Here is a 27811-nt window from a genome sequence, read left to right as displayed (position 1 = left end):
ACTGACCCAAGATTTTCTCACAAGACTCATTCATTAAATGAAACATTAGTTTTGACCAACAGCAGATAAGAAGCATAGAGTACATTTAACATGCTAATACTCTGTTCTTCCTGCTAGTAGCTCCCTGCTGAGTTTGTAGCTCTCTTGAGCAGTTATTTGTTTACTTCTGTAAGTCTGTATGTCAAAATAAATTTCATAAATACATGCTTTTTTACATTTTAAGCAGGCAGGGTATTTTGATATCATGTCCAATCGCTTCAGGGAGGTTTATTCATGTGTTACTTGCATAAGTATCGAAAGACTACTTGAAAAATGCTTTTCTTCATGTTTACCTCATTGTTTTGTACTTCAAAGCATTTCTAAATGTTTCTTGATTTCAGATTTTCTCATCAAAACACTAGACAAGTTTAAAGTCTCAGGAACCACCTGTTCTAGAACCTGCTTCCACTCTAGTCCCAGCTTTCTCTTATTTTTATTTGGGGAGGAGGGCAGCAAGACTTACATCATTGGTATTTCAGAATCCCATAGTGGAAGTGGCATGCAGGTTGTCAAAACAGATGTAGGAGGTTTTTGTTTTGTTTTATTTTTTTAAACAAAGATTGGCTTAGGTTTTATGACTGTGATCTGCAAAAAATTCTCAAGATTTCAGATGCTTCTTTGTTGGCTAGCATCTAAATCAAAAACAGATCTATTTTGTACAGTTAAGCCTTGAAGACTGTTAAACTTTAAGGTGGACTAAACAGGTTATTTTGCCACAAATTATAAACACTGTTTGCAAATTTAGCTAGCAAAGCATTACCACAAAGAGAAAGACTTTCCATGGTATTTTTTTTCTTGCATTTAAAGCCAAATCCTATGGTAGCTACTACCTGTAGCACAATGACTGACAATCCATGGCAAGAGGTAAACTTCAGAGAGGCCTTTGATGAGACTGCTTGGCCGTAGTGTGCTGCATGGTAGTATTCAGTGTTAACTTCTCCCAGGAGAGAGTGGGGCAAGCCAAAGGTGCAGCCTGAGGCTATACAGTTACCTGATCCTACCACCTGGTCTCTCTCACTCACATCCCATTTTTGAAACAGTAACGACTTAGATAACAGGATGGCTTTCACGGCAATAATTAAAATCAGAGACAGATCTCAAAAATTACTTTCCAACAGGGAACTGAAGTCTCTGGACATGCTTTTCTCCATAAACCTGAGGTCATGACAGTGACACAAAGCATTCAGCTCAGGAAGCTACCCTGTTCTTCTCTTTCCTGGTTTCATACCCTAGGCATGACCTTCTACAAGGCCTTGGATTTGAAGCAGGTGACCAGCTCTGTTGCACTGCTAATCTGACCAGCCTGGACAACACACAAACACTAGCCTGGGAGACTGCAAGCCCCTGTATAATGCTTCATAGACACATCAGCCTTTCTTCTAGCCCTAAGTGTCATATCCTACACAGCTAAGCACTTCCATTCCTGCTTTTTCTGGCTAAAGAAAAAGTTGTGGTTATCTGATATATTGCTCCTGTAAAGGGCATCATGAAACATATACAATGTGTGAGGCAGCTTAGTTAATATTGCTGTTGGAACACTTGCACCTCTTTCTGTGGATTTTACTATGTAGACTTTGAATATATTCATGTGAGGGCCTTTTTTATTTAATATGATACTAATTTCATTTGAAGTTTATAAGCAACTGAACTTGAGAGGCCAGTCCAAAAAAGCTCAACCAAGTGCAGGCAGCCAGCGAGACAGTATCTCCTTACATTACTATCCGTTGAATTATTGATTAATGAGCAGAAAGTTATAAATGAGAACAAATGTACAATTTGGAAATACTGCTCACTGAGCTGTGAGTTTTTCCAAGAGGAAGCACTGAATTCCCCTTCCCTTCTATCTGCAAATGCCTGTTGACTGAAGGAGAGACCTTTGATAAAAGAACTCTTCATATTTTTTGCGTAAGTGTGTATAAATGTTAAGAAGTCAGAAAACAGAAGTGTGTGCCACAGATGATTTACACAGCTAAAAGGTGAAACAGATACTGTCATCACTGCAAAGCACTGAGGCCCACATTCATATAATACACCTAGGATGGTCTCATATCAAAATTGCGTGTCTTGTCTCCCAATGACATTGAATCTATTTTAATCAAAAATAGCAGTGCTGTAGTTTTCTCGAGGGCGGGGGAAGGGTGACAGAGAGAGCAAGCTTCTCACAGATGCTATTTCAAACCTTAAACTCACATTTTTGTTTCATTATTGTCACACATCAACATACTGCAGGCAGAGCGTGAACCCGTTGTGTTCCCTCGCACCCACACTAGAAAGGCAGATTGACAGGGTTGGGGAGAGAGTCCAGATGGGGTAGTCTAGCCCAGGTTCACTCTGTTGAGAAGCTGCAGAACACACTTCCCTGTCACCAGGGAGGGCAGACAGTCCCATGGGACTTGCAGGAACCCCCCAGAGCCACAGCTCCTTCCCTTCTTCCCTATTCCCCCATCTCCACAATGGGGGGTAGGAAAGAAACTGGTTTTGAAACAGATTTCCAGTCCAGCAAGTGAAGAAAAGCATTGACTAGCTTGCAGCAGGACTAGCTGCTGCCTTGGCATGGCTTTTCCCACAAGGACTCATGCACTTTCTTACAGCAGCACCGCCTGACTCTGCGGTTCCATGGTCCCCAGCCTCGCTTCATCCCTTCTCCTCTCCAGGGCAGCTGATGACCAACATAAGGTGATTACTGGCCATGGGGATAAGTGCACTGATAGATCTTGCTCCTCAATCCATCTGCCTGTTTTCATAAAGCCTGCAGGAGTGTCTCTTTAGCACTATTTATGTTTGCAAATCCAGGATAAGTAGTTAAAACATTATTAAACTGACACCACAGAGCACAATCACATAAGCTAAATTGTCTTACGAAATTGGGCTAAAAACCACTTTCATCACAACAGACTCTTCTTTCACTACACCAACAACTCACCGCTTTGTCACCTGCAACTGCGTGATTGCTTTCCTCTTCAGACTGAGCTGTTTCTAAAATATTTTCAGGGATATTATCACGGCTGTAATTCAGTCAAAAACCCCACCATTACTCACCTACAGAGTTTCTCCATATTTTTAATATTAACCATGACAGCTTCTTTGTACTGATATCCTAAGGAATCAGAGCATTTTAACTCCCAATTGCAGGCCTTACCAGTGTACTGAGGAACAGGTTCAATTTGTTGAAGGAAACAATCCTGCAGATTCCCCACTTGGGCAAGTGAGCCTCCTGTTACCAGCTTCAGCTCATCTAGTATATCCTGGAGTCACAGGAGAAATTGAGAGATCACAGTTCTGGTACAATAATGGAAAAAAATATGAAATATTGGTGGAAGTAAATTCATTTTTCAGACAGGATCTCCATTTCCTAAGCACGTAGAGCTCCTAGACTGTCCCTTCAGGACCACCCATCACCATGTGAATTATAATAATCTTTTTTGCATGGCAGATTTTCACATACCTGTGGTTTTGTTCTCTCTCTCTCTCTCTTTTTTTTTTTTTTTTTTTTTTTTTTTTTTTACTATTTATATCCATACAATCTCATACCAGGAACTTCATGTATTTTTGTATTTGTAGTATATAAAAATGATCTTTTGTTGAATTGAATTCAGAGCACTCTTTTCCCCCTCTCAAACAGGCTGACATTCACACTAGGAATGTGGGCACCTTAGTAATTCTCTGCATAAACAGGCTCATTTTCTAGTCTGCAATGAAACCAGGGGAGGGGGCAACTCTGGGGCAGAATGCCATTGCACCTTAATGCATATTTTGTATTAACAGCAATGAAAGACGCTTATGAAACATACTGTTTACCCTGGAGTGCTGATATAGAAATGATAGGAAGCAATGCCAAGCCCCTGGTCGGTAGGTAGAGGCAGAAGTTATTGTATTCCAACAGTTGAGGTTTCCACTCTCATCTACCACCAGGTGAGTCCCCTCTTTTTGTCTCGTCAGTCCACGTGGCTTATCGTGAAGAGGAAAAGCACGTACACAGTCAACCGTTGCTCACGCTGAACAGCTTATAAGCTATAGCTGAACAGCTATAAGAAGCTCATGAAGAGCTGCCCTTACTGGATCAAATAAGAGCTTACAGAAAGTAAGTTCCTGAGAAACACTTCAACTGCAGCAAGGGAGGATGAAGATTTTAAATAAGCTAAAAATTGTGTTTAAAATGAACAGCAAAACTTTTACTGGGTTCAATGAGGCTGAGATTTCACCTGTTCCACAGTGAACTTGTTTACATTTCTTTCATATATTATTTTAATACTCAAGTATTACTGAAGCACCATCATACAGAGTTTGGTTGCTATGAAGACAGAAGTCTGGACTCAGTGATCCAGAGGGTCCCCACTGGTCCCCCCAAGTGTTCAAGCTGCTTCCAGTTTTCCTGCTCACCTGTGACTTCTTCTGCAAAGTGCGCAGCTCTACCAACGCCGACCTCTGAGACAGAGTTGAAAATGCTTTTGGTAGGTCCCGAAGGACACCTACTTGCAGGCAGTCCAGATAAAACTCGATTGTGCTTGATCCCTGCTGCAGGCCACTCAGCCTCAGGAGGACAGCGTGCGGTTTCCCATCAGCCAGCTGAACGTTGCTAAAGATGACGGAGTTCAGCCTCCCATCACTCTTGAGATAGCGAAGTGCCACTAGTACAAAATACACAGAATAACTATGACAGCGTAGCAGATAATCCAACCATGATCAAGGAAGATCCTGCGGAAAGCTCTCATGGCTCTGGTATTTATCCCCATGTCAGCTTTGGTAAATGCATCCCATATGCAGATATATGTGGTAAGAACAAAAGGGACATAGACTCCAGAGCTGGATTACCAGGGCTCTCGTGTGGCTCCCCACTTGTAAAGCGTTGCTGTCTGCAGAAGGTTTTCCATTGCTTTGTCCAGGCCTTTTTAAATGGCTGAAATGACGAAGCACACATCACCTTAAGGGGTAATGCACTAAAATACACAGTGACAAAGATAATGGGCATAGCTGACATACTGACAGCACCTTGAGAGATATATATCCGATAGCCCTAGAATTACTGTGTGGCAGAAATGTACTGCTAGAACATTAGTTTCAGCAGTGCATATTGCATTAGGTAAAGTTGACTGGCAGCATATCCAACTGCATCATTAAAGAAACACAACCAAGCAGGAATTATCTACAGTTCATTTTAACAAATAGTACATGAAAACAAACTGTAAGCCAGAAAAGGTAACCTGCGCCTAAAGGTGACTAACCGTCCTCTCAACTTTTTCTTTGAGGCTTCAGTGAGTGACCTACTTGATACTTCCAGCACAACACATTCTCATCTGACAAGGCAAAATGTACCATCAAAACCACAGCAACAAACAAGAATTCTTAGATACTAAGTACTATTGAAAAATGCCTCTTTCCTTAGGAAACTAGATCTGCAAGCTAGATCACTTTGATGTGCTAGCTAATACTCTCCATCAAATCTCTCCCTGTCTCTGAATGCATAAGGATATTCACTGAAGCAATGAGCTGGCACAACTACAGAGTATATAATTATTTTATAATGTTAAGCAGATCTTGTTTTAAGGATCCCATTTTAAAGATCCTAGCCTGCATATCTCTCATATTTCCTCACTTAACAGTTACATGCATTAGGGAATCAAACTGCACACACATTGAGCACCTAAATAGTTAAGTGCTGGCTTTTCAGAACATCTGTTTGAAGTTCATAGAGAGATGCCACTATTGCATCAAGTGAGAGCTCACAAATAGTCTACCCTTCAAGAAACACCTAGAATAAAATGAGGTCAGATAAAAATTGTGAACACAGCAGAGGGCAAGAAATCTTAATAGCTTCAGAGAGAGCTTCTAACAGCTTCTAATATCTAATGAACTCACCCTATTTCTACTTGTTAGTACTAGAGAGACAGGAAGATAATTTGTTAATGTACCCTCCTTGATGCTGTGATATCTCTGTTAGTAGGAAGCATGTAGCTAGTTACTCCGAAGATCCCTGACAATCTTTCTAATTGCTAGGTCGAGTGATTCAACACACTCAGATTTACATGAGCATGAACAGGGCAAAACATGTCTTTGTTCATCTTTGAAGTATACACTAGTGCTTAAGTCCCAGCAGCTGCGATCAATATCTGGAATGTTTTCACTTCTGTCTATGTTAAAATGCTGCCAGAGCTGAGATTTCCGCAAAGGTACATGAGGTCACCAGTAACTTGTTAAAAGGTAGCATGTGTTGGCAAACTCAAAAATCTGGCAAGACAGAGTATGTTGCAGGTATTTTACTTATGTGGATACTATGCACACAGGGTTGTATGAAAGCAAGATCCTTGGATCTGGGCCCTGCATACAGAGTGACCAAACGCAGCAGCTAGAGAAAGAAAGGAGAGATGGTGGCAGGGTCCAGAATGGACTGATGGCGACCTGCCAAAGTAGTTGCAGGACAAGGAGCAGTCTGGCTTGGAAAGAAGACCAAGAATTCCTTCCTCAGCCAAAGCCAAAAATCCATCTGGTAAAGTAGAATTGACTTTTAAAGGGACATTTTGCTGGACCACAGCCTCAGTAAGACTTAACCCATCAAAGCTCCTGCATTACCTGTCTACTGCCAGGATATTCTATACTAACACTCCTGAGAGTGACTCACCTGCACTATTTAACATAGAGATTTTCAAGGAAACTATTAATCCAATAAAATAGGAACTGCTTCACAGAATTGCTATGTTCCATCAGTTTTATGTACTTACTGCTATTTGTTCTAAGAATGTATTATTCAAAAAGGATAAGAAACCCCTGGACCCATTTGAGACTTTGCTGCTGTGAAGTACATTGGTTTAATCAAAACAAGCTAAGCAGTTGCCTAGTAATTTAGATGCACTTAAAACATCTTAACTGAAGCATATATCAATTTATCTTCTATCAATAAGACACATTTACCATAAACTGGTAAAAGCAAGAGTTAAACCAGTTTACATAAATTGAATGGATAAAACGGCAAAAGTTCTAACATCATGTAGATCAATCAGTGCATTTTTCCTGGCCAGGCAAGACCTCACTATAGACCTCACTATAGACTTAGCAAATCAAGGGCAAAAATAATTTCATATAAAAAATTGTGCTGCAAAGCGTTCAGTTATTGCTAATATATTTACCATCAGATATACCACAACAAAACCAGAATATAAGCAAAACATTTGGAATGTAGTTTTCAAATACAGCACTGTAGAAGTTAACTAAGGTCTGCTTTGGGCTACCTAAACCAGGATTTGGGTGCGTAAGTGGAAATAGCACACAGAAGGAGCACTATGCACGCACGCATGCACCATTCCAAAAGCCAAAATATCTTGACTTCAGATTTTGCTAAGATGCCAACATTGGCTCACCACTTAAGTGATGGTCTCCAGGCTTCAGAGGATCAAAAACAGCCCCCACACTCCATGCTTTCAACTCATGTGATGGCCTCCTAGACGCGGTTTAACTTACCGTGTGAAGTAGCCATATGGGACACCTGACACTTTCAGAGAAATCACATGTGAAGTCACTATGAAACACTACCTACTACTCTCACACTATCATATGTCTTAAGCAAGGTGCACTAAATTAATAAGGAGGCAAAGAGATCCTCATGGTAGAGCTGAAGAAGCTGAGAAAAGCCTCCCTCTGCCTGATTAGACCTTTACAAAATTACCAGGATCCTCAAGATTACAAAAGTCCTCCATCTACTCAAGGTTTAAAGGGCATGGGTCACTGCCAGTACAAATTTCTTTATGTTGCCTATATATATGCCCCAATCCTGTCACAGATACTTCTCAAGTACAACACAACCAAACATACCAAAGACAAAAACAAAAGAAACTCTGTGACTTTGTACAAAAAGCGTCTTAAGTCTGTTACTTAAATCATATCTATATGTGGCATATACAGATATAAGGCATGAGGAGGGAGGAAGAGAAAGAGAGAGAACACGCAATATATCATTTATTTAGCAATAAAATCAGTCAATTTTAGGAATTGCAAGACATTTACTGATAAGAGTTTCTCAGTATATTAGATTCAGCTGCCTGATTATAATATTAGCAGAAGCAAATTGTATCAGCAGTGAAGTCAATGGAGCAACAATAATTTTCACCACTCGATCATTTGTCATTGAACCTTAATATTGCAACATATCCTAGATGTGAGACTGATCTGAGACTCTGAGAGTGATAAAGTTCTCGATTTCTAAAAATCTGCTCGAGTTTCTGCTTTGACTGTTAATGAACTGATTCCCATAAGCAGAGAACAAGCATTTTAATTCACCCGCAAGATCCTGTAAGTGCCAGGAATGTTTGTCTTGCTCAGTCACATCTAACCTCCAGGGAAGAAGGAACAAGTACCCGCCTTCCATACGCATGAGGCGGCATGTGCGTGTGTCCCACACATTCCTGAGTAACAAGAACCAGTGATAGTCCCAAGGGGAAAAAAAATAAGGAAAAACAACTTGACTCCTTCCTCCAATGTTCCTTCCTTTCTCCCCTTTCTCAGCATGCTTCAGAGCAGGCTGCATGGCGCTGACTGTCAGGTGTCCTCCCTGGCCAGGAGACCAGCACGCAGTCACAGAAGGAAACACAAGGGGAGTGAGAAAGGATGCTCTCAACGCCCTTATCTTGTGAAGAGGCCCAGTGGTGACAGCACGCAACAGGAATGACTCAAGCACAGAGGTTAATCACACTGTTTTCAATGGCCACCCGTAACATACCAGGAACTATGGATCCAACAAGTTTTCCCTTACCTACCTCAAACAACTCACCTTTATTCACCCGTCCCATTACCGTAAATTCAAAATACTTGCTGTTGTCAGCAGCCGAATACAGGCCAAATATGGTGGCTGTGCTCTTTGACTGCAGGTTGAATGTTGAGAGCAAGTATACATCATTCAGTGTAGGATCGCTGAGTGCTTCTTGCAGAAAGTTTGTTACCATTCTCTTGTTGGAATAAGAAAGAAGATCAAACACTGAAAAATAAAATGGTTTTAACAGCAGTTCAATACAGTGAACAGCAGTACAATAGTGAGCTAAGAAGAATGTAGTCTGAAGCCTGTTTATCCCCATGCCACCTTCTCGAAAATGCAAACTCGTCTCTATTTCCGTATGGATATTAAAACCAATTTAGCCTCACTAAAATGAATAATATAACAGTGAATAATATGAAAACATTATATAGATTTTGTGCAACAAATCATCTGCTAGCAACAGATCCTAGAAATTATTGCTAAGTTTTTAAAACAGAAATATCTGGTCTTCAAATTGAAGTTAGTCAAATATTTTCAAGTAGATCTCTAAGGTTTATCTCTTCTGAGATGCACCTCAAAAAAAGCTTTTTAACCAGTTTCTGATTTTATAAATCCAAATGCTGATGCTCACATTCATGTTAGAATCAGAATCTGGCACCAGTGTTTTCAGACAGGAGATTTCCAGTATGCTTATCCTAAGAATAATTTTGATGGTGTCTTGGAGGGCATCAATTAAAATGCTAAAAAGCCAGGTGAGCAATATGATATTCATAACCTCCTTCTCACTTCACTGACTCCTCAGGAGATGTATTATATAAACAAGACTCATCTTTCCGTTTTGGCACAGATAACAAAGAAAGACGGGCCTCACAAAAAATAAGCCTGAAGGCATAGCGAAAGCTGCTTCAAATTTTTGTTTTCAGTTTTTGCACAATGCATTAGCAAAGAGCCTGAATATTATACTCATAAGTATGTCAGCTACGCCCCTTATGGCACAGAAACAACAAACTGGGTTTTTCCTCAATGTTCCTAAATCCATCGTGTCTCCAAACCCCGTCAACTATTGCAGTAGGTTTCTTGGTAATCTCCTAATTAAACCTACTGCTGTTAAAACATCATACATATTATTCCCTTCCAACAAAGACTAACAAATAACTGTGTACAGGGGTTATTTAAATATTATTTAAATATTTGGACCTGTCATAGCTGGGCCATATTTTTCTCCCACACCAGCATGATACCAGAGCCACCACCAAAGAGCCCCAACACAAGACAGGCAGCAAAGGTACATGACAGTACGTCGTGCCGTGTTCTGACTCATGCCCACAGCTGCACTAGAGTTTGGCTTCATAGGCTGGAGAATGGTGGACCTGTGCAGATGAGTATCCTCTACTGTAACTCAGGTTGGGTCACCTGAACCTCACGCAGTTCCTCAAAGCGAGCCTGCTAACTAAGAGGTCAGGGCCATCCCGCCGACTGACCATTTCCACTCTTCATGGGCAGGCGCAGGCTTGTGAGCATGTAGATGGTGTTACATAGGTGCATGGCCCTACCCAGAGCCATATGGCAAACCCTGCTCCCTTAATGGGAACCGGAGCCTGGCTTCATGCTGCTCCCATTGCTCCTTCTGTAGCTTCCATTAATTTAGACACTAATGACATTTCCAAAAAGAATAATGAAAACATCTTTTCTGTTCATCTCACAAAATTGTTGAAACATAAATCTATAGTCTATTTTTAATAGCTTAAGTCTACATTCCTTTTAGGTCCAAGAATCCTGTGACTCTACTGGGAGTTTTCAGCACACTACAAAAGATGAATCAGGTCCTTAATTTGCATGTACTTGTAATATTATTGTCAAACAACCAAGAAATGCATATCTGAGAGGGATCTGGTCAAACTGCATGTCTCTCATTCAATTCAGATCTACAAGCTCTCCGGGACAACCACAGCTCCCACTGCAACTAGTGATCCAGAGGGAGAAAAGGGAAGGCTGAGTACTTCATCATGTTCAGTTCACAGAGAGCAAATTTACCGCCCAAGCGCAAGACTGAAACTTAACTCCCTACTCTGTACAACAGCATTTTGCAGATAATAACCATTGACAAAACACGGCTGTGTCTTCTCAGCCAGAACACTGAGATATTGCACTTAGTCTCTGATAGCAAGAAGTATAGGTATATACTCTAGCTCTACTGACATATTTTATACGAATTCTGATGAGACAAACTAATCTTGGACAGTCAAACACTTAAAAACACAGCAAAATATCATGAAGGTAATAATTAAACACTGGCACACTTCTCATCAAAAATTTTGAATTTTGCATATTTAAATGAACATTCAGATTGGTTTTGTAGTTGAGCTCCCCATAAAGCACACACATTCTGCTGAAGGATCCCGTAGCAGCTATGAAATCCTTTCTTGAGATACCTCCACTGATGTGCATGTAGACAGCTTATATGACAGAATCCACCCTTTAAGGCAAATTACTCACATATTAGCAAAAGTGGCCAGCAGAAGAGCTATGGGGTTATGAAAATGCTACATCTTCAGCAGTGTTTAAGGCAGAGACAGCTTTTAGACTCTATAGAGATAACTGCTTGCTTGGAAGGAATGAGAAAAAAACCTGCAAGGATTTCAAATTTCATTTTTCGAAGAATAATCGTTTAGTTCCTTTCTTTGGAAAGGCAGACTTGAAAACAAACTGATAAAAACAGAGCGCGAAACCTGGAAAGGCACATGCAGCTGGCTTGAGCTCGTGCAGTGAGCGGTTTGGGCTTAAGCTTGCCCCCAAGCATACGTGTGTGCATGCATACCCACCTGTGAGACTAAGCCCACCCTGACAAGTCCCAGGGATCTCCCTATTGCTTTCCAAATTTCTCAGCATGGACCTGCACACCATCCTACCGTAATGCTGCCAAAGGATCAGCTACATCTGGAGAAAGCGGCAAGCCGCTTTTTTGCGGATCTACCCCAAAATATCTAGATTGGCTCTGTCCTAACAGACCATTTCTGTAATGAGTTAAAAGACATGCTGGGAAGCCCTTAAAGGAGAAGGAAGCACGCAGAAATAAAATTACTGTCACAGGAGAGCAGAGAGCTAAAAACGGATCCTTTCTTTCCCCTAACTCTGCTGCGAAGCTGTATCAGCTTCTGAGCCCCCTGAAGCTCTGCTTCAGTCACAACTAACAATACTAACTGCAAATGTAAGCATTACCCCACCCTGTTCAGCGCTTTTCAAGATAATCAATGATGCTTTAGGCACCTTGGGTGAATTCCTGACCCTCTGCAATGATTTCTGACACTCTAATGAGGAAAAAAATTCACAGCCGCGAGTGAGGGTTTGGCTGCCCACTGCCTCTGCCAGGCTGAAAAAAACCCAAAGCGCGTTTCAGTGTGCGCTTGCCCTTCTGCCCCTACTCTTTACAGCGTGGTTCCCGACATGGGAACTAACGCTCGGAAATGGTTTTGACCAGGCAGGACTTGGAAAGGGGCTTTTGGAAATCGCGGGTCAGTGGAGCCGGGCGGCTGGCTCCCTTCAGGCGCGCTCGGGCCGGGCAGCCCGGGCGGCAGACGCCGTCGGGGGGCGCCCCGCGCGCCCCCGCGCAGCGCGCACGGCGAGCGCGCACGGCGAGCGCCCGCGGCTCTCCGCGCCCGCGGCCGTGCGCGCTCCCGAGGCGTCGCCTGCCGGCCCGGGCGGCGGGCTCGGCTTCGCCGGCGCCCCGCGCCCCCCCCCGGCGCTTACCTCGGGGGGCGCCGGGCCGCAGGGCCAGCGGCCGCAGCGCCAGCGGCAGCAGCAGCGGCAGCAGCAGCGCGGCGCCGCGCTCCCACCCCATGGCGGCCGCGGGGCGCGCAGGGCGGCGGGGCCGGGCGCGCCGCTCCGCGCCGTTTAACGGGGCTGCCCCGCGTCCGGGGAGGGACGGCGGCGGGCGGCGGAGGCCATTGGCGGGGGCCGAGCCGCCGAGGGGAAGGGCCGAGCCGTCAGGGGCCGAGCCGGGGGCAGGGCCGACCCCGCGCAGCCCCCATCCGTCGGGGCCGAGGGGCTTGTTGCTTGCTGGAGCAGCCGGCGCCCTCCCGGGGCCGCGGCACTAGGCAGGTGCCGTTTCCCGCTGCAGGCGGGAGAGGTGCTAGGTCTGGGATCTTGCTGAGGTCCATGCTCTTGCTGAGTCTTCTCTGAGGAGCTCTGGTCTAGAAACTGAACCTGTTCAATGGCGTTACTTTCCAAATGGATACAGATGCTCCGGTGTGTAAGCTTGGTCTTACTATGAATTTAACTTTTCCACTTTTTCTCAGTTAAATGTCACCAAAAAGGGCTATGCAGATCAGACTGGAGCAAATTTGGGTTCTAGAAGAATCTTAACTGGCAAAGTGTGGAACACACAATCTGTGCTCCTTTATCTCATTTAGAGAGCTCAGAACACTGGGAGAGCTCACACTGAAAGCCTGAAGGTTACTGGAAAAGGGTTGCTCCTGTTAACAAAAGCCCAAATTGGTAACTTACCCAACCTGCTTAAAAAATGCTTTGCCCTGTATTTTTGGTCTTGTACGTATCCCCAGGATGTCATTTTCCCCTTGCTCCATACATCTTTCCATTCTATTCCATCTTTGCTCCAGAAAATCCCAGCCTCTGCATTGCTGAAGTTAAAAAAAACAAGCAAGCAAGCCCCCTCAGAGCTGAGTGGCCCTGCAGCTCCTTTCCTTGATACTCATGTGGAGTCTCCCATCAGACAGGGCACCCTCCTTCAGCACTTTCTGCTTGCAAAGGAAGGGATCTCCCGAGGGACTGCATGGCAGAAGGACTGCAAGGCACTTCCCCTGCTCCGCAGCTGGCTTCCAAACCTGCGCCACCACCTGTCTCCTCCTGTTCTTGTTTGCATGCCCCCAGCGCGCAGCTGAACCTTCTGCCAGGTCAGAAGGGGATGGAAGAACGCCAGAAAGCCATGGCTGCCCCTTACCAGCCTGCTGCCCAGCACACAGTTGGAATAGCTGGAGCTGTCTGGTATTATTTACATTATAAAAAGAAGGGCAACAACAGGAGGCAAATTGTACGTTAAATGAACAAAATAGTGTTGATTAATGTTCAGTCACATCAGGCTTGGAAAATACAGCTTGTGAACACCGCAGAGAACAGCCACCGCAGGGTCACTGCGTGTGAGTCAGGACGCAGCACCGTCAGGGCTGGGGCTGGAGAGCTTCCTGCAGGGGAAGGGTCTGGCCGAGTGGCTCCACACCGCAGAAAGCATAGGTGTCGGGCTCCTCCTGACACAGGTGCAATGGCATTTCCAGTACCCTCCCCACATGATATATAGCCCCATAGCCCCGAACACACAGTACTCCTTAGCCTATTTGTGTAACAGTGTTGACTCCACTCTTAACTACACAGTATTTCTTCCTCTGCCCGACCTCTCCAGGCTGGAGAGTGCTCCCCATATCAAAGAAACCCCTCAGCTTTGCTCCCTGCTTCTCTGCCTCTGTGGTGGCAGTGACAGGATGACGTGGTGCTGTCAGGGCTAGCAGAACACAGCACAGTGGAGAGAGAAATGGGTCAGGTGCAGGATGATATGGCGCAGGCAGAGTCAGCAATGGGAGGCTCAAAGGGTGTTGGTGAGGAGACAAGGATATGGAACAAAAAGTGAAGAAGGAAGGACTTACAGTGCTGCAAGCTGCTCCGAAGGAAGCCTCAGTCTGGATCTTGTTCCTACCTAAAGGATGGAGACAGCACACATGTTGCAGAGACTAAATACCTGGGCATAGAGCAGCCCAGATACCGTTCTCTAATCTGCAAGCACCAAGAAGCGCTTTGTCACCAAAGAGCATTTTTTGCAAAGACAGGTTTAAATGCCTGAGGCAAAAAACACCATGAAGATGTAAAATCTTCATATGTCCATATTAAAGTATTCAGTGATTACTGCCAACGAAAAAAGGACAAAAGGATAGTGAAGTTTTGCTTTCACCTCTCTCAGCTAACACTATCAAGTATATGCAGTATTATTTGCTTTATTATGTAAATTCTTTGAGTTTGTCAAAATACAGGAAATATTTTCTCAAAATACTCCCTTATCAGTCAAAAATATTTTTAAAATAACTTTAAAATATCATTTTTACTTCTTATTTACTTACAATGGACTCTCTTGCACTGATAGCAACAGACCTTCTGGGAGGAAGATCTCTGATCCATTATAAAACCATTAATACTGGATTCCTGAGGACCAAATTCTGTTCTCGCTCCATCTGCAGTAAGCATCAGGAATGCACAGCTGAGGAGAATCGGACAGAGCATACTCACAATAAAGTGTCATAGAACATAACAAGTTCACAATGTATATAAACTGAAGTTTAAACCCACATTTAGATGAACTTAGCCAGTACACACAAAGGTCTCTGCAGTTTTTCAAGTTTTTGTTTCAGTTTTATTATTGGAGCATGTTACTGACTGAAGGGGATTTTGTGTTCAAACACAACCTACTTTAAGGGATTTTCGCAAAGTATAACATTTATCTGCTGTCTGGATAGAGCTATCTCACCTTCTAATCATCATTTTCCGTAACAAAACAAATGGAATTTTAGTTATTGCCTTTTCACTTTTTTGTATTCTCTGAAGTCCAAACTCCAGCTTAATTTACTGGAGCTTGATATTATGCATAGGAATCATAAAGTGGTTATTGGGCAGGGCATCTTCAAAAACATTCATAAAGTCAGTAACATTATATACAGAAGTTTCTTACAGAAACATAAGACTAATTCTTAACACAGGATCTGCAAGTAAACTTTAACTGTTAAATATTTGTCCTGCGTAATTTATGTAAATCAACAAAGCTCTAAACAGAGAGAATACAGAGAAGCTGCCAACACTGTAGATTTTGCTCTACAGAAACGTGCATGACTTGTTCAGATTCCAAGAAACAGGGCAGGGGAAGGAGGAAGGAATCCCTGCTGCTTAATTCATCTTTCATATTTTGCTCCTACTGTGCAACAGGAAGACCCACTATTTTAATGGAATTATGCGGATGGCTTAAGGATCAGAATATGAGTGAAACTAAGGTAAGTCTTAATAAAAGTGAAAGCCAACGGAAGTATAGTTCTAGACCATGATCCTCTGCATTTATTTGGACACTTTTTGTTTTATCTGGCAACATTTTCATAGGAAAAAAATGTGTGCAATACTGTTTCAAACACACGTTTCAGAGGAAGTTTTGATTTTTCAGGAAGCCCACTTTTTCATGTCAAGGCATACATTCATTCCCAATGCACCTATCTATCTTTCATTTATGCTAAGAGGAATTCCACTCAAGCAACTAAGAGGAAAAAACTCATGAGTAGCTCTAGGATGGGGGAGGGAAAATGCAGATTGCCTTTTTTTCATCTTTGCTCTGGCTTCCGTAACAGCATAGAGATAAATTGGACCCTAAGGCACTGCAAGGAAAGTTTACCTAATTACCTCTGAAGCATTCTTGCAACTTGCATCAGGGAAGAGCCATAAACTGGCACATTCTCAGCCATTTAGGATCAGTGCTATTAAACACTCTTGCTTCCAGATCTTGCACATCGCAGGAAGCGTGATTAGACTTATATGAAGTACCTAGAAAGATAGAGTAGGGATTAGCTGGGATGAAAGGAAAAGAGAAGTATCCTTAAAAAACTTTACCTTACACACCTCTTTATGGGGAGAAATGTAAACAGTCCTTAAAAAAATCAGTTTTTACTACAGTTTAAATTGCCAATTGTATACGTTTTTTTGGTCCTAATGATTGGGAGCAGAATGATCTCAGATCTGTGTGGTAGGTTTTGATCATGACACTGTATCACAAATTTTATGCAGATTTTGCGGGAAGGGGGGGGAAGTTTCAGAAAGCTTTGCCCTTGCTCTCCTGTTTTCTTTATGAGCAAAAGACCTTAATGAAAATGGTCAGTGCATTTTTTTAAGACAGTGTGATATTTTTCCTTCTTGTTCAGGAAGAATTAAAAGAATAGGCTTAGTATTTTAATAACTAAAAATGCTACAGAATGTCCACAGGAAATGTTAAAACGAAATGTTAAAGGTCTACAGTAAAAAAGTACAATTTACACAAAAGATAAAACTCAGACAGTAGGAAAACAAAGAGTTCCTTGTTTTCAAAGCCGAATTTCTGATGAGTTCTCTTTACGTTCCATCAAAAGTCAGCATTTTAGTTCCCGTGAAAAGTCGTAACTGTGTATGAAATAACTGTGATTCTGTGAACAAACCCAAAAACTGAGGTGCTGAAATATAGCATAATCTAACCAGTGGTATACACGTGTCTAAATAAAATCATTAAATCACCTTTTAAAAAAATATACCAAATATCGGTAATAAGTTAAACCAGCATTTTAGAAATGGAAGGTGGGGGGACTTGGGGGGTCTTTTTTCCCCTCACAGGGGAGGCGCTCTGCCTTCAGCTCACCGCCTCCAGCCCTCGTTTCCAGCACACGCCGCAGCCAGCTCTCCCGCCTGCTCGGCCCGCCCAGCCCGCACCGGCCCGGCTCGGCTCGCCTCGGCTCGGCTCGGCCCGGCCCGGCCCGGCCCGGGGCTCTCGGGCGCCGCCATGCGAGGGCGGCGGCGGCCGCGGCGCGCTTCCCGCCGGCGCCGGCGGCGGACAAGATGGCGGCTCCCATGGAGCTGAGCTGCTGGGGCGGCGGTTGGGGGCTGCCCTCCGTGCACCCGGAGTCGCTCACCGTCATGGTAACGGCCGGGGGCCGCCGCCCGCCGGGGCGGAGGGCGGGGGGGGCGGAGGGGGAGCGGCGGCCCGGGGCCCGCCTGCTGCCCCCGCGGGGGAGGCGGCGGCGCGGGCGCGGCCTGCGCGGGGCGGCGGCGGGGCGCGGAGGCGCGGGGCGGCGCGGGGCGGCGGGGCGGCGCGGGGCCCCGCGGGCAGAGCGCGCCGCCCTCCCGCGCGGCCGGCCCTGCGCGGCCTCAGCGCTGCTCTCTGTGCAACCCTGCAGGCGTATGCCAAATTTTCTGGTGCTCCGCTGACAGTGAATGCCATAAATAACTCCTGGAGAGCTCCAAAAGGTACCTTCTCTGCCCCCCACCCTCCTGGTTTTTTTCCCCTTCTTTTTTCTCCCACTCTTAGTCACTTTATAAATGTAGGTTCCAATTTCAGAGTTATTTCAGAGTTTCCTTTGGTTTTGTGTTCGTGAGTAACCCGCTCCAGTTTGGGCTCCTGGCTTTCATAACGCATCTGTAAATGAGTTTGCAGGATCAAGTGTGACTTAGGAGAATAAAATAATGGGAAACGTAAATAAAGCGCCCCAAGGACAGTATTAAACTGCGTATGTGTGATGCCAGGTACACACCTCTTTCTGTCAAAACGGTCTAAATAGGCGTTAGAGTAAAACACTCTGTGCAGTTTGCATATTTATAATGACGGTAACTAGACATGCAGATGGAAATCACCTTTTTTTAATATACGGAATTTAAAAGGCTGGTACCACTGACATTTGAGAGAGAGTCTCAAGGAACATAGCTTGTATCAGTTGGCGTGTTTACTACTACTGCACTGAGTTTGAGAAGCTGAATTAGGAAAGGTAACTAACAGCCTACTTGTCAAAGAGGTTTAAGATAAAGTGTCAAGAAAGGACTTTTTCACGTTGGCCACTTGTAATTATTGCTTATCTATTTGCTCAGCATCTCTGTTTTCGTCTAGGCATGTTCCACAGAGGTAAAATCAATGCAAATTTAAAGTACTCTGTTGTTTATACTTGCCACATGCTCAGTTTAGGTGTTACTACATCCATGTAGAGTTTGGGCCTTTGACTCTTGCTCTTTAGTGTATTGTTTGCTGCTAGTAGAAAATACCAAGAACTAGCTGGGTGTACTTCTCAGAAGTCCGTTGGCTTTTCTAATAGTCAAAACACACAAAATCCATATCTGCCCCAAATCCAAATAACAGATATTGCTAGTAACTGATGCTTTAATAGTACACGGCAGCACAATCATGTTAGGCTCACTGTGACAAGTACCTCATGAATTTCCTCTGTGTATGAGAGAGCCTCTGTTCCAGAGATTTTCCAGTCTTTGGTCCTTGCTCCTGGAAGCAAATCAGTAAAAGCAGGCCAGGATGCCCCTGGGGGAAAGGAGTTAGTTGGGTTCCAGCAGAGTCCTGGGTTCTGCACTGGTAGCTTGGGCAGTGCTTGTAGTAAGGCAAGAGGAAACAAGTGGGTAAAAAGATTTGGAAGAGAAGGGCAGGAAGCAAACAGGACGAAAGGATTGGCCTAGGGGTGAGTGAGTTGAGAGGGGCTATGGTCTGGTTAGGGTTTTTGATTTAGGGCAGATACCTGAAATCCAGATAACTAGCCTGGTTCTCAAAGTATCAATGATCTGTTCGATAATGTTGGTTCAGTCTGATTTGATGTGGGCCCTTTTTGGGTATTGTTAGTTAAAGGAGCAATACAGTAAAATTTAGCTTATGCATACATATTAAGGAGATCAGAGCATGCTGTGGAGAGGAAGGAAATAGATAAAGTGACCAATCATTGTCCAGTTGTGTTAGAAGTCTTCTGTATAAATTCTGTTGACTGTATTATTCATGCCTTTTAGGAGAGGTACCAATCTTGATATCAGAAGACACTGCTATTTCTCAACCAGCAAAAATCCTAAGCTTCTTAAGAAAGCAGGTAGGTCTCTTTCAAGAGATTTGAGGGAGGGGGGAAGGTTCTGCCTCTTAGCTCATATTTGTGTCTCCTGTGTATATTGACACAGGCTTCCAAAAGCCTGGAACTCATTTTTGACCTAGTGTTTTCATATTTTCCAGATGTACACAAGGATTGCAAAATGGTGGATTACAGATAGCTATTTAAAAGGTTTACTGTTAGTCCTGGGCAAGGTTTAAAAACAGACACAACCCCCCCCGCTCTGTTCATTGAACAGGACAACAAACTAGCCTTAACTGAGCATTTTCTCGCAGAGCATTCTGCAATTTCATCACACTCTTAATTATAATGGCTTAATGCCATTATGGCTTTGCAGACCTAGGAGATGACCGTTTGGGAAGTGTGATTTTAACTGTTTAAATGGGTAATTGTCTCCTAATGCTCTTTTTTAAAGGATAATACGTAAAACTTGTTTTTGATCTACTGTAGTTTTTCTGTAGCTTGTAGCAGAAAAGCATCTGCAAGCATTTCTTGACGTACATCATGTTATTATACAGTCAACTCTTGCCAGCATTTTGCAGGTCTCATAATGTTTTATTCACAAAGAATAAAGCTATACAGTGTCTTTTCAGAGGGTATGAAGATGTCTAATAAAGCATAGCATTGTCTATTTATTTCTAAGATGGTCCTCCAGCCTTTTATTTTGTTTTTATATTAGAAATTCACATCCTGCCTAGGCAAGAAGATTATCTGATGAATGGCATGTTAGCGAAACTTTAAATCTTTTGGGGAGAGAAAAATAGAACATGAAAACTAAGCATTTGAGATGAGATTTTAGACAGTCCTTTTAAAATTCAGAAGTTTCCTATCATTTGAATACCAAAGATTCCTTAATGTTGGGGGGAAAAAAAATCAGTTAAAGTATAGCAGTGATATGCATGCTCTTCAGATATCCAAAAATAAGGAAAATCAGCACTAATCCTTTGCTGTTTCTAAATTAATAAAGCTGACCTCCTCTTCCCTCCCTTAAAATTTACCAGCCCTTTTTTTGTACCTTATAAGGTACATGTGTCAGAATTAAAAAGCTGAGTTAGCTGTAACTGCATTAATCTAACTGTGTGTTTGGTCTCATATATTGCTGATACCCAATTTTTAAACTTTAAAAAAGCTAATTAAGGGTAACAGACAGGAATACTTTGATTTGTTATCCAAAAATAAAGACCAGTAGTTGCTAGAGGTTTGCTACAGCCCTGAGTGCTGACAAATTGCCTTTGTGTCACTGGACAATTGCTTGGCAAGCAATGGGAGGCATGCACAAGAGTTATTTTGGGACTAGAAGAGTGCAAAAGTCTAGGAATGGGTAAGCAGAAATGTAAAATGCAAGGAAGTGTGACATAGTCAGCCCAAAGAAGTAGAAGAATGAAATTCTAGTGAGCTTATGCTCTCTGTCCTGAAAAGTATTGTTGTATTTGCTATTGTTGTATTGATAGCTGTTAAGTTTGAAACCATTTTTGGATGCTTTTTTTTCATTGAATCATCTTTCTAGAAAGTACCATGTAACACTACTTGTAGTATGTATTTTTGTTGTTTTTTAATTCATAGAAATACAATGCTGATTATGAATTGTCTGCAAAACAAGGAGCTGATACACTGGCATATATTGCTCTGCTTGAAGAGAAACTGCTTCCTGCTCTGGTAAATACCTGGAAATGTTTTGTAGAGGGCAGAATTTTGGATGTGAATATTACAAATATTCTCAATGGGAGAAACATTTAAGTAACACCATAGTCCTGGCTGGAATGCATCTGCTGCTCTGTTAGTCAAATTTAGGAACTATTGCCTAGCAACTTTTGAAAAGGAAAAAGCAGAGTGGGTGAAGAATGTAATAGAAGTGTAATAATAATGAATTTATGACAGATTTTAAAATTGCACCTATGATTTTTTTTTCTTTTAGATGCTTTTTGCTAAACAGTATCCTAAAAACAGCTTACTCTGACCATTTTTTGTTACATTTGATGCTTCTGATAAACCTTAGAGTAAGATACGGTATACATGATGGTGTCTGATGTGAGGCTGAACAAACTCTGAAGACCTGTATAACTAATTGTTTTGTTGGAACTTTTGAGAAATTAAAATAGCCACTGGTAATTTTGTTTTTCAGTTCTAAATAGCACATGGCCATATGTCCTCACCAATTTAGTGTGAGTATATTACAGGTTTAAAAATCCTCAGACATTGGGCCTGCCTCTGTATTTGAGCTGAATGACTGCCTTCAGTTTGTTTGGGTAGATATATTCTAATCAGATGTGTCATAAGCTAGCCTCTTCAGCTATCCTGCAGGGCTCTCAAATTCATCACCTCATAATTTCTTTTTATTTTAGGATTTATGCAAAATTCCAAAAGAAAATTCTAAGAAGTTCAAACCTGATCCTGTAGAACTTAGGGTATAATATTAGACACACGGAAAACTAGAACTTGCATATTTTGTAGGTGTATAAGTATTTACATATAGTTTCTATTTACAATGTGTGTCACTGTATATATACAAACACTGTGTGTGTGTGTGTGTGTGTAATTTTACGCATATATATATGTGTATGTAATATCCCTGATTTTTCCTTTAGATATAAGGTAACTGTAACTTTAATTGTACCTGCCTACACAAAAAGTATAATCCAGTATGGAGCCTGATTGCTTTAAATTACAAGAATGCCTAATGCTTCTGTTACAGAGATCTTGCACATTAAACTTTGAAGAGAAGTGTACTGTTCTTATTGAAATTTCAGTCAGTTCTTGTTCGTATTCTTCCTTATGTTGATACAGCTGCACACATTCTGGGTTGAGGCTGAAAACTACTGCAGTGTGACAAAGCCATGGTTTGCCTCAAGGATTCCCTTCCCACTGAGTTTGTATCTGCCTGGAAAGATGTCCAGGGAAGCTCTCAACAGGATCTTGCTGACCAAGGGTGGTCCTCCACTCTACAGTCTCACTGAAGTGGAAGCACAGGTATGTGTCATGTAGTGAAAACTTTAGTTCATAAGTTGGTGCTCTCAGATAGAAGAGCTGAAACAGGTTAACCCACTGCCAATGAATGATGCTGTGCATGCTAAGCTTGCTACACCTAGGGCTCTCAGACAGTTTTGTGTCTCATCAGATATACAGGGATGCCAAGGAATGCCTAAATCACCTGTCGAAGAGATTGGGAACATCTCAGTTTTTCTTTGGAAATACGTGAGTGCACTTTTTTTTTTTTTTTTTTTAATGACTAAGGAAACAGGTACTACCTGACACAGTGAACACTGGGGTTTGTAACCTCCCAAATGTTAAAAGGTGCTGCGCAGTGGGTTCGCGCATCATGCTGTTATTTCAGGTAAGATCTGAATGATGGAACAGGGTACAAATGAGATCTTTGGACTGATGAAGTCAATGCAGTGTCTCTGTATTCTCCCTCATCCTGCATTTCTTCATAGGGAGGCAGGTGCTGCCTACAGCTGCTCAGAAAATGTGGGGTACTTGATGAATTAGTGTAGCACTAGAGAAAGCTTTTCTAGTCACTGAATGTCACCTTGTGCACTTCTATATAGAAAAACACTTCAAGCCTGAGGTGTTGTGACTGCCTCTGTGGGAGAGGCTGTAGGTCTGTGAATGCTCTTCTTTCTCTGGTATGTGCACAGAACAGGAAATGGGTACTGCCAACAACATAGCTCCAGGGGTCCCAGAAGGAGGATCTGTTCCTTTAGCCACTGATGTTGGACCATTTCCCAAGAGAGGATTCTGTTCCCCTGGCATACAACTTGTCTGCTTGGCCTTTGTGGTGCCAGAAAACGTGTTTTTAAAGTTGTTTGTTTATCAGTCAGTGTGACATTATGACTGGATTTTAGTGCAGAAGTTAATGTGTCAGCTTGCCTCCCTCTCTCAAATTCAGAGGTCCTGAAATCAGTAGATATTCTCTACAAAGTGTTTTTCAGATTGATATGGAAAGATGGAATGCCAGAAGAGCTGACTAAATTCTGTCCGGAGTACTCTGACATACACAGAAAATGATTATGTAATAGTGGTCTTAATGTCTCAATCACTCTCTTTTGTTTTGTTGCTCTTTCAGGCCTTCTACCTTGGATGCCTTTGTGTTTGGTTTCCTTGCACCACTTTATAAAGTGTGCTTCCCCAGAGTACAATTACAAGAGCACTTGAAACAGCTTCCCAATCTGTGTCGTTTCTGTGATGATATTTTAAGTTGCTACTTTAGGTTAGCTGTCTCAGGTAAGCTGTGTTTCTTTTCCCCCATTTGTCACGTATAGTCAGTTTAGTTCAGGAGGAATAGTTTCCAACTGTTAGCCAAGGCAGAATTAGACTTTATTCAGTTTATGCTGGAGTTTGTGTTGTAAAAAAAATATTCCAAAGTTGTGCAAAAATGATTGAAAATTAAACCCTCAGTTGAATCCTCACTTCTAGAGCCCATCAGACATTGGCAAAATATACCTGTCTCTGGGCTATGGCTCACACTCAGTATTTCTGTTTTGATTCTAGTGTGGAATGTCTTTTTCACTTAAATTCTTTTAGAGAGGATAAAAATACTGTATGAACTTTCTCTCCAATGCATTTTTAAGGGGTTTGAAAGCTTTTCTAAGAACCTTTTCACTCTTCATCTTTCTACCTTCACTCTCCAGGCCATTCTCCAGCTGGACAGGATACAGTAGATGCTAATCTGCAGAAACTCACACAGCTTGTAAATAAGGAATCCAACTTGATTGAAAAGGTTACTTTTGCTTCAGTCTCTAATTTTCCCGCTTCCTTGTGGTGTCTTGTTCACAAATATTCTCACCTATCAACTGCAACTCTACGATGGACATTTTTGTTTTAATTGCTGCTTTTTTAGTGAGTTAGGTTGCATAGAGATACAGGAATAAAATTACATAATTTGAAAGGAATGATTAATGAGGCCTTGTACTTTGGAAGTATTTTTATTACAATCAAAAGAACATTATCTTGCCACTGTGCATACCAAAAAGACTGATACATTTCAGCAAGTGCATATATGAACAAGGTATTGATCAAAATTTGAAGGCAAAGGTACTGATCAAAACCCAGAAATGGTCTTGCAAGCTAAGACCAATACCCAGTTTCCCTTGCCTCCAGCTGAGTGCTGTAGTCACTAATCCACAGTCATTCTTTCTCCTGCTTGTTCTACCTCTAGCTTTTATTTCTTTGCATTCTTTGTTTCCCAGGCTGTTGCTCAGCACCTGTCAAAAGCTCTGTAACTTATGTGAAAAATACTTGCAAATATTGCAAGTAGACTAGTACTTGCTAGTCTACTAATGCAGAGACAAAAAATTCTAACTACAAGGACAGATAGCACTTCTTTTTGAAAAAGATCAGTATATCAGATAGATTGATCGCTAATTATGTACAGTTTCTGTAGCACTGGGTATTGATTGTATCTCATTTCTGTCATACTGAAGTGTGGCTGTGGAAGTTTTAAAGAATGAGTTACACAGACATTTGTCAGGCATGATTTAGGTAAAGCTGATCTTACCTTGAGGAAGTAGGACGGACTAGATGACCTCTTGAGACCTTTACCTCTGCTGTCTTCTGTGATTCTGTTTATTGTTCAGTAACTAGGTTTTTTAAACATCACATCATGTACAATGCCTTAGATTGAGACACTGAAAATGTAAAATCTTTTTATTCAGAGATTAATTTTAACCTGTGTTTGAGAAAGACTGTATCACAAGCTCTTCATTAAATAGTTTCTGAAATCTCTTAAGTTATCTGAATTTCCCCAACTCCTCCAGACTGTTTCCAGTTTGAAAAAGATTCACTCCTGCAAGGTGCTGAGCATGCAAAAGCATCTGTCGATGTCTGTAATTTGACTTCTGATCTGCTTTCTACTAGAGTCTGACTGTTCTACAAAACTGAAACTTTGGCCTCTTTGAAAAAGCCATGGAAGCCATGTTGCTTTCTTTAGTTATCTTGGTCAAATGATTTGGGGAGAAGCACACTTGTTTGCCCTGGATTTGTTATCATATGCTAATGGAATGAATGGCAGCTCTAACACAAGCAGATATTTGGGAGTGAAAAGGAACCAAGGCATCTTTTTTTTTTTGCTAGGACTGAAATAACAGGGTAAAAAAAAGCAAACCAGCATTCATGATTAGACCCACAACAAATAGACTAATCTCATAATGCGTGTTCTACTGTTTGCCAGATCCGGCTCTCATTATTTCTCTGCAGATGGACGACAACCTTCGTAAGAGCCCTCAGCATCCCCCTCGAAAGCTGACAACGCTCAAGCTTGCTGCAGGTGGAGAAGAAAGCAGTCCATTGAATCGTTTGTCACCTTGACAGCTTCTGTTGCCCATACGTGTGTGTTTGCCTTCAGCTCTTCTGAATGTTACAGCAATTGTTTTTCCCACATAAATGTGGTTTGATAAGGGAAGAATCTGCTGATGGGTACAAGTAGGGAAAAAAGTAGAGCTTTACAATCACCTATCTGCCCATTCTTTTAAGAAAGCACATAGTTCAGGCTCACCACACACTAAGCTGAAGCTAGAGTAAACTATTAAACGAGAAGCTTGTTCCTGCAGATGTCGAAGTATTTTTTGTATGGCAAATTCTCGTCTTTAGGCTAATGAAAGTGTTGACTAAAAGTTAAGATTCCATTTATGGAATGTTTGCCTTTATTTTACTTTATGGTTCTTGATTTTACTGTAATCATGTAGTTTATAATTCAGCCATGTCACTGAGTGTGAGTGGCTATAGTCTTGTATCTTTCTGCAGATTACAAAGTCCAGTTTTAAAATTGTGGAAAATAGTGGAAGAGAAGGAAATGTTTCCCTTCACAGCAGATGAGAACTGAAAGGCAATGAGAGGAGGTTATACGGTTTTTATTGTACTTCATCAGCACTACTGTATCTTATATTTTAAGGGTGCATGTGTTTTTGAAAGCTTGTCACGTTGCACTTTGAGAAAGATGTTGAAAAGTGTATGCACTGTGGGGAGTACAGTGATGTACAATATTAATGCTTCACCTTTGATACCTGAGTGAAAGAAGCTTAACCTGTGTACTGTATAATATTCCATGCTACAAAACCATGGGTCTAGGTCACAGAAAGGACTGGTAGCAAGCTGGAAGGGTTTGCTTTGTTCCCATTAAGACAAGAGACTTTGACTAGCAGACATATTGTAGCTCTGGACTGAGATGCACTGGTTAAGACTTTGTAAAAAAAAAAAAAAAAAAAAAAAAGCCAACGTAGGCTTTTTTACTTTGTGTCACAGATGCCTCTAACTAATTTTGTCTTACTTCTTATAAGTGCTAAATCTTCATTCATTCAAAAAATAAATGTCCAAATTTTTATTCCTTAATAGTCTTGTCCAGAGTTCTTTTATCTCTGCAGTCGTAACGTATTTCAGCACATATTTCTTCTATTGAATTAAGGGACTTAAGCATCTCATTACATTTCCTCTTAGCAGCAGTTTTGCCAGTTTTAGAGACCCAAGCAATTCTGTTGTGGAAGAGAACTGTAGTTCTATATTGGTGATGTACTGGCAGGTGCATCAGAGTTGGTCACGTGCCACCATTTGGGCTAATCTACTTGAGATACAGAATTCCAATAGATGTAGATCTTCTGATTTCCCCCCCCCCCCCACCAGCTGAATCAAAATAGCCTTTCAATTTCCTTTCAACTATTAGTCACATTTGAGATATAGAGATGAATTATTTACTATTTATACAGACAAGACTGTGTACATACTGAACTTTTAGACTTGATAGTAAGGAATGTAATAAGATTAAAATTTCTTAATTATGACTAAAATGATGGGGTTTTTAATGAGCACTTTACAATAAGGTTTATACTTCATGCTCTTCCTAGAATGTTTGTTTTAGTGATTAGAAATGGATCTAGCCCATACTCATGGCAATTGAATAAACTGACAGTCCTGTACATGTAAAAGAAGGTCAAATATTTAAAGCTTATGCTGTCTGTATCTTGACAAGGTGTAAATGAAGTCATGTCACATGGCTTTTTATAGTCTTTTATTTTTTGAACACCGCTATTGAGAATATGCCTTAGTTTGTTGCTTTTGTGAATATGTACAATTAATCTTTAAAAATCTCTTTGTAAAGAGTTCATTTTTCCAAGATTAAAGTTTTGGATATTTAATAGAGTTTTACTAGCGTTGTTTTTTCCATTTAGATTATATTGGGCTTTAGGCATTTTTTTCTTACGAATTTCTCATCTGTAAAATAGCTCCATAAAAAGAAGTAAAAACACTTGACTGCTAGAACAAAAAATCAAAACCGTTCTATATATCTATAATACCAGCTTTTAAATTTTAACTCTTAAGTACTGATCATTTCTTTCAACACAAATGTTTTTGTGTGTTAAAGAAAAAAAAACCCTGTACTTTGCACCATGTATAATCA

At 41.7% G+C, this 27811-nt stretch overlaps 2 protein-coding genes across 5 annotated transcripts in view; one reads left to right on the top strand and one right to left on the bottom strand.

The window, feature by feature from the left end:
- The window catches only part of THBS4 (thrombospondin 4), a 36104-nt gene extending 23487 nt beyond the window's left edge, over window positions 1-12617 (bottom strand). Inside the window, exons 1-4 of the mRNA XM_062599167.1 lie at window positions 12527-12617; window positions 8798-9001; window positions 4420-4667; window positions 3179-3284 (exon numbers count right to left, since the gene is read on the bottom strand). Coding sequence (XP_062455151.1) covers window positions 3179-3284; window positions 4420-4667; window positions 8798-9001; window positions 12527-12617 — 649 coding nt within the window. The remainder of the gene's footprint in view (window positions 1-3178; window positions 3285-4419; window positions 4668-8797; window positions 9002-12526) is intronic.
- A 4766-nt stretch (window positions 12618-17383) lies between these two features.
- Window positions 17384-27548, top strand: MTX3 (metaxin 3). 4 transcript variants are annotated; one of them, XM_062600280.1, is made up of 9 exons: window positions 17384-17479; window positions 17737-17806; window positions 19334-19410; window positions 20989-21081; window positions 22210-22392; window positions 22541-22617; window positions 23489-23646; window positions 24054-24142; window positions 25618-27548. In XM_062600280.1, exons 1-9 carry the CDS (start codon window positions 17399-17401, stop codon window positions 25726-25728), a joined length of 939 nt encoding a protein of 312 aa, XP_062456264.1. In that variant the 5' UTR covers window positions 17384-17398; the 3' UTR covers window positions 25729-27548. The 4 variants fall into 4 exon arrangements, with proteins under 4 accessions (XP_062456264.1, XP_062456260.1, XP_062456261.1 ...); XM_062600276.1 differs by having other exon boundaries at window positions 17389-17479; window positions 25592-27548; XM_062600277.1 differs by lacking the exon at window positions 24054-24142 and having other exon boundaries at window positions 17389-17479; window positions 25592-27548.
- Window positions 27549-27811: the final 263 nt, after the last annotated feature.

This window comes from Rhea pennata, chromosome Z (assembly GCF_028389875.1).
Source record: "Rhea pennata isolate bPtePen1 chromosome Z, bPtePen1.pri, whole genome shotgun sequence".
Lineage (NCBI taxonomy): Eukaryota > Metazoa > Chordata > Aves > Rheiformes > Rheidae > Rhea > Rhea pennata.
The sequence above is the reverse complement of the archived record's forward strand: the minus strand, read 5'-3'. Positions and strand labels throughout refer to the sequence as shown.

Coding starts and splice junctions, on each gene's coding strand:
- MTX3 (XM_062600280.1), top strand. CDS start 17,399: ATGGCGGCTCCCATGGAGCTGAGCTGCTGGGGCGGCGGTTGGGGGCTG. Junction 17,480..17,736: donor CGGAGTCGCTCACCGTCATG/GTAACGGCCGGG, acceptor GCAACCCTGCAG/GCGTATGCCAAATTTTCTGG. Junction 22,393..22,540: donor TCACTGAAGTGGAAGCACAG/GTATGTGTCATG, acceptor GTGTCTCATCAG/ATATACAGGGATGCCAAGGA.